A 12,758-nucleotide genomic window follows, 5' to 3' on the forward strand; every position below is an offset into this window, starting at 1 on the left:
ATCCTGCAGTCTGGCTGTGATTCGGATTCACACAGACCATACACAGTATGCAAGAATAACCATCTGATGCAATACCAGATCAAATCAGAGGTGTGTGTGGTAAAGCATAGGGAAGCCTTGTATATAATAATAATAATAATAATAATAATAATAATAATAATAATAAATTAATAAATAATAATAATAGTCACTAATAAATAATATTATCAGTGATTAAAATAATTTAATAAATAATAAATATAACCCAAATTATACAGTGAAACCTCTATTATCCGAACAGCCCCGTTCTGCACTGTTCGGAGCTGTTCGGCGCTGTTCGGATCTGTTTGGCGCTGTTCGGAGCTGTTTGGCGCTGTTCGGAGCTGCTCAGCTGTTCGGCGCTGCTCGGAGCTGGCCCAGATGGTCAGTGTTTTTTCAGGCTGCGCAGGGCTCGGTACACTGACAGTATGAAGCTATGGAAGTTGCGAAGGAGGATGTAGCTCCCGACGCGGCGCTCCGACTCTCCGCTCAACCCCCCCAGGAAGGGCTGATGAGAGGACGGGCCCCCCTCCTCATCGGGGTAGCTAACCAGGGGCAGCTCAAGAGACAGCATCTGAGAGAAGAGAGGAGATAGGGGTGAGAGGAGAGGAGAGAGAGAGAGAGACATATAGGGGTCATCACAGACACAGAGAGAGAGAGAGGGGGATCACAGAGGAGAGAAGAGCGAGAGAGACAGATAGGGGTCATCACAGACACAGACACAGAGAGAGAGGTGTCACAGACACACGCACACACACACACACACACACACACACACACACACAGCAGAGTAGTGGAGAGCGCCCCCTACCTGCTGGTGTATTTGTTGCAGGAGGTCCTTGGCGTCGTGGGAGAGCATCTCCACGTGATGGCGCTGCGCTGGCTCCACATGTTCCTGAACCACAGGGAGGAAACTGCGATACAAACGCAAACCAGCGTGAATCTGGGCCAGACAGCTCTCCTGAGGGGGGGGGGGGGGGGGGGGGGGGGGGGGGGGGGGGGGGAAGTCAGTCTCTGCTATGGATTCACAAGACAAGTCTGTCCAATGTTACATACAAACGAAACATTCACAGCCTGCAGGAATTACCTTCAAACCAAGACATGCAAGAGTACTTTAAACAAACACAGATTCAGCAAGCTGGACTATTGATTTACTTTGTATTTATGAGTGAGGTACCAAGTGAGGGAGTGAGAGAGTGAGTAAGGGAGTGAGAAGGAGGAGGAGAGAGTGAATGAGGGAGTGAGAGAGTGAGTAAGGGAGTGAGAAGGAGGGGGAGAGTGAGTGAGGGAGTGAGAAGGAGGGGGAGAGTGAATGAGGGAGTGAGAGAGCGAGTAAGGGAGTGAGAAGGAGGGGGAGAGTGAATGAGGGAGTGAGAGAGCGAGTAAGGGAGTGAGAAGGAGGAGAGGAAGGAGTGAGAGAGTGAGTAAGGGAGTGAGAAGGAGGGGAGAGAGGGAATGAGGGAGTGAGAGAGCGAGTAAGGGAGTGAGAAGGAGGGGGAGAGTGAATGAGGGAGTGAGAAGGAGAGAGAGTGAGTGAGGGAGTGAGAAGGAGGGGGAGAGTGAATGAGGGAATGAGAGCGAGTAAGGGAGTGAGAAGGAGGGGGAGAGTGAATGAGGGAGTGAGAGAGCGAGTAAGGGAGTGAGAAGGAGGGGGAGAGTGAATGAGGGAGTGAGAGAGCGAGTAAGGGAGTGAGAAGGAGGGGGAGAGAATGAGGGAGTGAGAGAGCGAGTAAGGGAGTGAGAAGGAGGGGGAGAGTGAATGAGGGAGTGAGAGAGCGAGTAAGGGAGTGAGAAGGAGGGGGAGAGTGAATGAGGGAATGAGAGAGCAAGTAAGGGAGTGAGAAGGAGGGGGAGAGTGAATGAGGGAGTGAGAGAGCAAGTAAGGGAGTAAGAAGGAGGGGGAGAGCGAGTAAGGGAGTGAGAAGGAGGGGGAGAGTGAATGAGGGAGTGAGAGAGCGAGTAAGGGAGTGAGAAGGAGGGAGAGAGTGAATGAGGGAGTGAGAGAGCGAGTAGGGGAGTGAGAAGGAGGGGGATAGTGAATGAGGGAATGAGAGAGCGAGTAAGGGAGTGAGAAGGAGGGGGAGAGTGAATGAGGGAGTGAGAGAGCGAGTAATGGAGTGAGAAGGAGGGGGGAGAGTGAATGAGGGGTAGAGAGTGAATGAGAGAATGAGGGAGAGGGTGACAGCTTGAAAAGAAAAGATGAGAATCACAGTCTCCCAGCTATTAACATCCCCCCCTTCACAGCAGAGACCCCTGCGATTTATTTGCTCTGAGTTTCAGGCTGTGCTCACCACGTGGATTTTGGAGAGACACTCCCTGAGAGGGGTGCTGGGGACCTGCAGCCGGCTCTCCATCACTCCCAGATCCGAGTCCGAGGGGAGCTGCAGTGCCTGTTTGCAGATAGAGGGGGGCAGAGAGGTTAGCCACAGACCTGACAAACGGGTCCCCTCTCTGTGCTTCCCTATGCTTTACCAGACCTCTCTGTGCTTTACAATGCTTCCCTATGCTTTGCCAGACCTCTCTGTGCTTTACAATGCTTCCCTATGCTTTACCAGACCTCTCTGTGCTTTATAATGCTTCCATATGCTTTACCAGACCTCTCTGTGCTTTACAATGCTTCCCTATGTTTTACATTGTGAGAAATTTTCTATCCTGCTAGTAAGCAGACACACACCCACAGCCCTGCTCCCTCCTCCCTGCTCCCTGATCCCTCCTCCCTCTTCCCTCCTCCCTGCTCCCTGATCCCTGCTCCCTGCTCCCTGCTCCCTGATCCCTCCTCCCTGCTCCCTCCTCCCTGATCCCTGATCCCTGCTCCCTCCTCCCTCCTCCCTCCTCCCTCCTCCCTCCTCCCTCCTCCCTGATCCCTCCTCCCTGATCTCTTATCCCTCCTCCCTCCTCCCTCCTCCCTGATCCCACGGCCCCCCCAGGCTGGTACTCACGTGGAGCTGGCTCTGGATTTTGCTTGTCAGATCAAAGCTGTTGGCAACAAACTTCTGGAAGTCCGGGTCCTCCAAGGAAAATCCTACTTCTCCAGAAAACTCCGTCAGGGGTGCAGCGCAGGTCAGAACTACAGCCAGAGACAGGATCCCAGCGAGGAGCGACAGCGCTGGAGAGAGGGGAGAGTGTTATAGGAATCCAGGACAGGCAGGCAGGGGCATGCAGACACGGAGACGCTGAGACACTGAGACACTGAGACACAGACACACTTGGCTTTGCAAGGAACAGCTGGCTAGTCACAGTTAATTTACAGTTATTTTACAACAGATATTTGATCTTTGCAACTATCTACCTATATACCCATTACTCCATCAAACTGGCTAATTAACTATTTTGTCTCTCTGTCTCTCTGTCGTTATCTGTTACAGTGTGATCACTAGAGATTCAGAGTCAGTTCAGAGCTGGTGCCGAACACTTCTTAGAGAGAGAGAGAGAGAGAGAGAGAGGTGAAGCTACTGTAATACAGTATAACACACACACTGACACACTTAGAGATCCACGCACACACACACACACACACACTTAGAGATCCACGCACACACACACACACACACACTTAGAGATCCACACACACTGACACACTTAGAGAGCCACACACACACCAGCATGATTCGGACAGGATGCCCTGCTGGCTGTCAGCATTGTGCTCCGTCAGTAGCATGCTGTACTCAGAGCACAATGAATGACAGCGAGGTTTAGGTTAACAGAAGCTCAAGTTTGAAAGAGAACTTACTGTGCAGGGAGTTGCTGGAGAGCTGCATGCTGCTTCAAAGATCACTTCCAATGCAGGAGGAGTGCTGTACGATCTCAGGCTCTGTTTCGTTCTCATTTTGACCTGGGCAGTACCTTTATATTGCCTGACGCGATGACATCACTCAGAGTCAGTGGGAAATTCTGCTATTTCAAAACGACACTCTGCAAATCAATAGGACCCCTGGCTCAGAGAACACAAGGGTTCAATGAGTGACTCCAGTAGGGTGGAGCTAACCCAGTTATAGACTTTATAGGTTACAAGACTTTTCAATCAACCCTGCATCATAGTGGGAGCCACTGTAGGGATGCCAGTACCGGTGTGATATGATCAAACTGTCTTGTTTTCGTTGGGATGCTAGTAGCTGCGTAATGCACAAGCTGCAATCTGGACGAGACACAGTTTGGAATAACAGACAATAGGGCATTGCAGCAGTCTATGCTTTCCCCAGGGTGAACCCCCAGATTACCCTGGTTCCCCATGGTTATTAATATGCTTCGTAGAAAAGGAGAGAAGCACACACTCAAGTGCTCTTCGAAATTGCATATCTGTAATTCATAAAAACATGCGCCCAACGTTTCGACACAGAAGTGCCTTCATCAGGGTACAATTCATTTTCATTACCATATACCTCTCTGTGCTTTACAATGCTTCCCTATGCTTTACCAGACCTCTCTGTGCTTTACAATGCTTCCCTATGCTTTACCATACCTCTCTGTGCTTTACAATGCTTCACAATGCTTTACCAGACCTCTCTGTGCTTTACCATGCTTCCCTATGCTTTACCAGACCTCTCTGTGCTTTACAATGCTTCCCTATGCTTTACCAGACCTCTCTGTGCTTTACCATGCTTCCCTATGCTTTACCAGACCTCTCTGTGCTTTACAATGCTTCCCTATGCTTTACCAGACCTCTCTGTGCTTTACAATGCTTCTCTGTGCTTTACCAGACCTCTCTGTGCTTTATAATGCTTCTCTATGCTTTACCAGACCTCTGTGCTTTACAATGCTTCCCTATGCTTTACCAGACCTCTCTGTGCTTTACAATGCTTCCCCATGCTTTACCAGACCTCTCTGTGCTTTACAATGCTTCCCTATGCTTTACCAGACCTCTCTGTGCTTTACAATAGCTTCTCTATGCTTTACCAGACCTCTCTGTGGTTTACAGTGCTTCCCTATGCTTTACCAGACCTCTCTGTGCTTTACAATAGCTTCTCTATGCTTTACCAGACATCTCTGTGCATTACAATGCTTGTTTCTGCTTGAAAGTACTTAAAAACAGCAGTCTATATTCCCAAATTATACTGGAACGAATATAAGGGTTTCAGCTATAGGTATATATATATATTATATATATATATATATATATATATATATATATATATATATATATATATGTATATATATATATATAGGATATATTACCATATATATAATGTGTTACAATGTAATGGATAAGGTATATATCAAAGTGAATCTGTGACAGGCTGTGTTTGGTAATAATGGAACATAAGGAATCTCATTTTCTGTTTTAATAACACCCTTTCACTATTAGATTGTACAATTTCACCAATTGCACCAAGACGGAAATTCGCCCCGGAATCCGATTTTTTTTGGCTCCCCTGCTTTTTCCCCCTCTGTTAAAAAGGACCGTCTTAAAACGTTATAGTTGTTTGACGTCACGGGAGTGAGAGAAAAAGCAGAACGCTGGGGTCAGGCTCTAATGTCACGTGATGCTATACCGAGTAATTCCTTCGAGGATTCGTTCTTGTTTTAGTCTCATTTTATTTATTGATTTATTTATTGCATTTATAGAGCGCTTTTTATACAAAAGTATCGCAAAGCACAGTACAGTACAGAGCAGAAAGACAAACCACAACTCTTTTATATATAGGGTCGCCACCTGGCCCCATAACTCCGGGACACTGTGAGACAGAACAGGATTTTAAACTGAAGGAAATAAACATGTGAATTGAGCCCCAAACCTCTGCTAAATTGATTCTGGTGATTAATTATCTTGAGGCAGCGTGACAATACAATAATAGCTTTTAACAAATGAAATAAATAAATAAATAAATACATCATCAATATTTTTAATTTATTAATAGTTTTAAAAATATATATTTTAAAGTTTCTTTATAGTTTGTAATAGTATATCACCTTCTCCCACTGAAATCATTAATACTGAGCAGCTGTTCTCTATTCCTGACACCAGACAGCGTGAACACTGGATCAGTGTTGTTATTTAATTGGGAGAGTCAATGTAAATTAGGGCTATATATTACTAATTAATAGGATATAAATAGCATATTTTAAATATCGAGAACTGAAATATAATTTTGTACAAAATAAAAATAAATCTCTTGAATAAACCTACACATACGTTTATTCAAGATGCTTTTTTTTTTTTTGTAAGATTTGTTTGATCACAATGATTCTGATAATTAAGAACCAGTATAAATTAAGCAAGTGCTTAGAGCTCAATTCACGTGTTTATTGCTTTCAGTTTAAGGGCAATTTAAAAACTTAAAGTGCGTTTTTAGTCTTGACGGTCCCAGCTTCCCTGACAAACGAAGGCGGCAGAGCCTGGCAGAATGCTCTCCAAGGAAAAGCATTCCCTCCTCTACCCCAGGAATAACCAGCAGCCCTCCGCATCCTGTGATCTCAGAGTGCGGTCTGAAAGATGACTCCGGGGTCAGTAACTCCTACAAATAACTCGGGGCTTGTAAAGTAACAGCAGAATCTTACACTCGACCCTATAGTGCACAGGGAGCCAATGCAGAGTCCGGAACGCGGCTAACATGCGCACGGTTCTGGTTTTAGTCAGAATTCTAGCGACGCTATTCTGAACAAGCTACACGACAATAATACATTGTAGAAGAAAATACTCTATTTACTAACCCCATGTTCTGCTATAGGAGGGGAAAACCATGTCCAATTGTTATGTGTTTCAACAGCATGACTTTGTTTGTTTTTTTTTTCCCCAGGAGAGTGTGATTCAAAACTTAAACGCAAAACAAACTTAAAGGGGAAATAAAGGTACACTGGCATCTTCAAAATTGCAAAATACTTTTTTTTTTGTGAGTGTTTGAGGTCGGGATTCGTCATTACTTGCCTCACTCATCAAATCCATTCACTCCAATATGACGCTTTCAGATCTGGGTGTTCAAACAACAGACACGAGTCATTTCACAACATTAAAATGAAATACCAATGAAATTTACTCACAGTTTATACTTAATAACATTTAGATCCAGTCTAACACAGGCATTTTATCAGCGCTGTCGTGTTAATGTAATGCCGGACACATGCTGTGCCACCCCGAGCACCACCTGCAGAACAGAGACCTCTGCTGGTCATTATTATTATTATTATTATTAGTTATTTATTATCTGCTTATTATTATACTATGTTTTTTAAAATTGCTGCCAAAAGTAGTTTAAAATCATCAGGGCTGAAGGAAGGCAGTTGTTATATAAATATTATTTTATGATTGTTTAGAGAAAGGGAAACGGTTATAGTTTATTTCTTCTGAGTTTATGAAAGCCGCCTCAACGCTGGTGGAAAGGCGGAGCCCCTCACACGCTGCAAGATTGCTTATTTTTGTAGCTCTGTGTTTTGTTTGTATCGTTGCCATTTATTGATATTATTATCATTTGTTACTTTGTAATATTTACTTATGCTGAAAACTTGCTTCTGTTTTAACCGACACACAAAACGCGTTGAGATCTTGTGAGAGGCTGTATATAAATAAAACGCACCGTGAGAGGCTGTATATAAATAAAACACACTGTGAGAGGCTCTATATAAATAAAACACACTGTGAGAGGCTCTATATAAATAAAAGAGACACTGAGAGGCTGTATATACAAGGTGGTTAGAAATTAAGTTTACTATGAGATATGGGGCATTGATTTATATAAACAGAATTAATTGAAATTTTTAAAACCAGAGTATAAATCTTTTTTTTTTTTTTAATAGTTCAATGACACAATGGTGCAACCCCTCCCAGGTCACACAATACCATCGATGAGCGATCAATACAGGAGCCTCGCCGCTGGAGGGGAAGGGTGTTCAGAGTGAGAATCTGTCCCCAGCACTGTCCTCGCCTCCCTCAACAGCAAACTGCAAGATTAGGCAGACCTCCATGTCTTTCTTTCTCTGCAGACTGCACTCACTCTTGGTAGATTGCGTGCGTGTGTGTACATATCTATAGAAAATGAGTGGATGACGGGATCAAACTCTGGAAAGCTTCCTCTCTGCTCAGCAGCCTAGACTCTATAAAGATCACTGACTTTACTCATCAATTAAAGCAGCTGTGCTGCAATGCTAGGTCCCAGCACAGAGTCCCCCTCATCAAGGAGAGAGGCGCTCACAGACCACACAAGTCTGACTGGCAACACCCTTCACAAGATTAAAAAACAAAACAAAAACACAACAATAACCAAGAAGGGATCTGAAGGGAGGAGACAGAAAGAGAGGTCCGTCCGTGCGGGCAGGCGTCCCCCCCGAGGATCATGGGAAGCTGTCGTCGTCATCCTCCGCCATCTCCTTCGCGAACTCCAGGTCCTGCTGCTCCCGCTCCCGTCGCTCCTGACACGGGAGAGAGACAGGAATGGATACAGACTCGCTGTTAACAACACGCGCTTTCCAGATAGGGAATAGTGCATGGGGAGCTTGTGTGACAGGAGCCAGGACTGCACACCCGAGGGGACTGACGGTTATTACATGAACCATCAACTGATTGAGCCCATTGAGAAACATACTGCTCACCAGTTACTATATTTACACACACACATATACACACACATATACACACACACAGTATATGTATATTATTGTGGTGTGTGGTGACCATATAATATACACACACACACACACATATACACACACACATATATAAATATATATATACACACACATATATATATATATACACACACACAATAGATATATGTGTGGTTATATATATGTGTACCACCCACATGACAACATATACTATATATATATATATACACACACACACACACAACACACATATATATATATATGAATACACACACACCGATTATATATATATATATTATATATATATATATAATACATACATACACACACACACACACACACACATATGCTTGAATTCATGAATGCATATTTATTAGTTTCAAATTAAGTATAATTTATACATTTTTTTGGCAGGGGCGTACACAAGTTTTAAATGACGAATCAGTTTTAATGTAAATCTCTCCCTCTCACCTCTGCAGATTCCAGGTCTTTGTTGTATGATTTGGGTGGGAATCGCATCGCCTGCAACAAGAAGCAGCAGCAGACTTTAAAATTAAACTTGACACAAAAAAATAAATAACAGGGAAAGACTATTCTCTAGTGCACTGGCACCACCTGCTGTGAAGAAAATGCATTACAGCACAAACTTTTGGAATTATAAATAAAATAAATACTACAATAAATATATATAAAAAAACAAAAAACAAAACAACAACAACTGTTGGTTTCAGCCCTGTATCGGACAGACAGACAGGATACCTTGACAGACATGTTGTGGATGTCCAGGCAGAATGAGATCCTCTGGTGGAAGGCGACCTGGGGCTCCCTCGTCCTGTAGATATCGATGGTCTCTTTGGATTGCACGAAGCCCTTCTCGTGGTTGATGCTGGCCTCGATCACGCCGTCTCGGATTGCCTGGGGGGGGGGGGGGGGGGGGGGGGGGGGGTTAGGGTTGTGTCAGCAGCAGTTGTGATGCAGAGCTCACCCTCCTAGTCTCTAAGTCGCTTTGGATAAAAGCATCTGCTAAATAACGAGTTAAGAAAGAAACACCCCTGCATTATAAAACAGATAGCTGGATAGGAACTGTGCCTGCAGTGAATGAAGCTGCTGTAACTGAGGTGAGTTGCCCACTCCATTTTAGGTGCTCCCATACCTTGGCCACGATGAATTCGGCGTCCTCTGGACTGTCCAGCTGCAGCTTCTGTGCGATATCGGAGAGAGAGATCCGGGAATAGGACAGGCTGATCATCCGGACTCCTGGGAGACAGCAGCAGGTAAGAACGATGCCGGCAGAAACCACAAGAGACATTAAACAGAACGAGAGCTACAGCCTTCATGTCTTACAAGCCTTGCATTACAATTTATAAAGAAGTCATGGGATCAAGTAGCCCAGGTGTTGCAGGTCTAAGTTTACCTGATCGATCAGAGGGGGGTGTGTGTGTGTGCGCGTCTTTTCTCTCAGGTGTGTGTTTACCCGTCTTGATGACTTTGTGCCTCAGGTGTGTGTGTGTTCACTGTTTACCTGTCTTGACGACTTTGTGTCTCAGGTGTGTGTTTACCTGTCTTGATGACGCTGTGTCTCAGGTGTGTGTGTTTACCTGTCTTGATGACGTTGTGTCTCAGGCGGATGATCAGAGTGTTTGTCCCGTCAGTCCGGAACTTCTCCCCAAACTTCTCCAAGGCCTGGCTGAACTTGGCCAAGTTCCCCATCCGCACAGCTGCGTGGAAAAACAAACTGTGAGCGAGTGTGTGAGTGCTTACACACACACACACACACACACACACACAATACAGAAAGGGGAGCATTATAGGAAGCAGCAGTCCTAGTTACCCTGGGTGAGCAGGAAGTATGGCATGAGAGATCTCTTGAGAGACGGCTGTCTGAACTGCAGCCTGTCAGGAATCTCCCCCAGAAGCAACTCCACCACGATCAGGAGCTTGTGTACCTGCATGGGGGGGGGGGGTTATAAAGATGTCACCACCAGTAGTGTTGTGTACTCTCCCCCCTCCCCCAATAAGACACCTCACAACATTAATGTAAAACCTGGCCTGGCTCAAACTGCAATGGGAGTCTCATTTTTATTAAACTCTGGTTTCCATCCTTGTGTGGTTAATGGTATAGTGGGGCTGGTGCAGTGGTGCGACTCACAGTCTGTTTGAACCCCATGGCCGTGTGCTGGGGGGCTTTCCTCAGGGCGTTAGTGAGGGTCCTGCGCTCCTCCGAGTACTCCAGCTGGATCGCCTTGATACGACCTGGGAGGGAGAGAGGCTAGTGGAAGCACGCACACACACACCCACACTCACAGACAGTGTCGTAGAGGCACACAGACAGACTCTCTCACTGACCGGTGTAGTAGACACACACACAGACTCTCTCACTGACCGGTGTGACACACACACAGACACACACACTAACCGGTGTAGTAGAGGTACCGAGCCCACTCATTGTTGTTGGCCAGTTCCGGGAACACTGACTTGGAGACGAGCTTCTCGGCCTGGTCGTACAGGCTGTACTGCAGGTAGTTCCGCAGCAGCAGGTTCAGCAGCGTGGCCTGGCTGTCCGCGTCGTGCCGCAGCGTGGCCGTCCTCAACCGGCCATGGAGGAAACTGGGGGAAGAGAGTTTAAAATATTTGTTCAATTCAACACGCCTGCGCGTTTGCTGCAGTAAGTCGGAATCGCGGCCGAAGGTGCTGACCTGCGCACGATGTCCAGCTTGCTCTGGAACTCGTAGACCTGCGAGTGGTAATAGTAGCATTTGGCCGCTATCAGGTCCAGGGCCCGGCGGTTCTGAGAGCTGATCTTCTGAAGGAGCTCGTCAGAGACCTTCTGTGCCTAGGGGCGAGACAGAAGGGGTGAGTGTCACAACGTGGAGCAGGCTGAGAAAGGGGAGCCGCGAGTCTGGTGTGCGTGATCCATACCTCTGCATAGCGCTTGTTGTTGGTGAGGTACACCACCAGGAGGAGCTGCAGGTAAGCCTCCACCTCCGGTAGGAGAGGAGCCACGGTGGCCTTGCCGGTCCTGGGGCGGAACGGTACCTCTCCCTCCGTGTCCATCGGCTGCAGGAAACAGAACCACAACTCAAGCACTTCCTCAAGACATCTCTCGGGGACAATAGCAATAACAGCCAATCTACTGAAGCAAGCAGAAGCTAGAATGTATGGGAAGCTAATACAAGACGAGTCAACTTTATCTGGCAACTTTAGTTTGCTTGTATGTGTGCTTCAGGGCTGGAAACAAAGACTCCCGTTGCACAGCAGTCTGATCCATTCCTGGTTTTACGACAAGTTTAGCAAGACACACCTGAGCTTGTTACCTGTGCACTGCGGCTAATCAAGCTGGTAGCAAAACCTGGAATGGGTGAAACTGCAGGAGTCTTCTTGCCATCCCTGTGCACGCATCTGCGAACTGGCATGTAGCGCCTGTGTTACTGTCCTTGTCCTTGTATGCTGGCGGGTGCGTGTTCTTCCGCTGTACCTCCTCGAGGAAGCTCAGCAGGAACTCCCTGCTCGCTGGGTTGGAGGTGAAGAAGCCGGACACGGCCTTGTGCAGCACGCTAGGGTTGAGCCGGCGGCTGGTGGATGGGAGCGCTCTCAGGGCCCGCAGCACGAAGCGAGGCTCCTTCCCGGACACGGCCTTCTCAATGTGCCTCACATGCTCCCTGACATCTGCAGGGAGAAGGATGTGGAATTGGGAAAGGGAAGAGGAGAAACAGGAATTCCAGGTGGCACACTGGCAACGGATTTTAAAATAGAATGCAAATTGACCCGACCCGACCCCGTCGCTTTGCATAGCGTCTGTTAAATGACTAATTCATAATAATAATAACAATAATAATAATAATAAGTAGAGTTATTCTGTGTTGTTTTGTGTTTATTTCTTTGTTCGCGAAGTTATTCTGTGTTGTTTTGTGTTTATTTCTTTGTTCCCGAAGTTAGTCTGTGTTGTTTTGTGTTTATTCCCGTTTTGTGTTATTCTTTGTTGTTATTCTGTGTTGTTTTGTGTTTATTCCCGAAGTTATTCTGTGTTGTTTTGTGTTTATTCCCGAAGTTATTCTGTGTTGTTTTGTGTTTATTTCTTTGTTCCCGAAGTTATTCTGTGTTGTTTTGTGTTTATTTCTTTGTTCCCGAAGTTATTCTGTGTTGTTTTGTGTTTATTCCCGAAGTTATTCTGTGCTGTTTTGTGTTTATTTCTTTGTTCCCGAAGT

The 12,758-nt window shown here is 46.0% G+C and overlaps 2 protein-coding genes across 3 annotated transcripts; both read right to left on the bottom strand.

Moving 5' to 3' along the window:
- Positions 1–202: 202 nt before the first annotated feature.
- Positions 203–3,868, bottom strand: LOC121302031. Its single transcript, XM_041231825.1, has 5 exons — positions 3,749–3,868; positions 2,958–3,124; positions 2,310–2,408; positions 830–979; positions 203–592 (listed from the first exon to the last, which is right to left on the bottom strand). The coding sequence occupies exons 1-5, from the start codon at positions 3,774–3,776 to the stop codon at positions 404–406; spliced, it is 633 nt and encodes a 210-aa protein (XP_041087759.1). The 5' UTR covers positions 3,777–3,868; the 3' UTR covers positions 203–403.
- A 3,764-nt stretch (positions 3,869–7,632) lies between these two features.
- On the bottom strand, positions 7,633–12,426 carry LOC121302018 (26S proteasome non-ATPase regulatory subunit 3-like). 2 transcript variants are annotated; one of them, XM_041231799.1, is made up of 11 exons: positions 12,029–12,426; positions 11,473–11,610; positions 11,250–11,386; positions 10,970–11,160; positions 10,703–10,806; positions 10,385–10,499; positions 10,152–10,271; positions 9,707–9,810; positions 9,313–9,468; positions 9,025–9,075; positions 7,633–8,358 (listed from the first exon to the last, which is right to left on the bottom strand). In XM_041231799.1, the coding sequence occupies exons 1-11, from the start codon at positions 12,341–12,343 to the stop codon at positions 8,281–8,283; spliced, it is 1,509 nt and encodes a 502-aa protein (XP_041087733.1). In that variant the 5' UTR covers positions 12,344–12,426; the 3' UTR covers positions 7,633–8,280. The 2 variants fall into 2 exon arrangements, with proteins under 2 accessions (XP_041087733.1, XP_041087734.1); XM_041231800.1 differs by having other exon boundaries at positions 11,868–12,122.
- Positions 12,427–12,758: the final 332 nt, after the last annotated feature.

The sequence above is a fragment of the Polyodon spathula genome, chromosome 28 (genome assembly GCF_017654505.1).
Source record: "Polyodon spathula isolate WHYD16114869_AA chromosome 28, ASM1765450v1, whole genome shotgun sequence".
Classification (NCBI taxonomy): Eukaryota; Metazoa; Chordata; class Actinopteri; order Acipenseriformes; family Polyodontidae; genus Polyodon; species Polyodon spathula.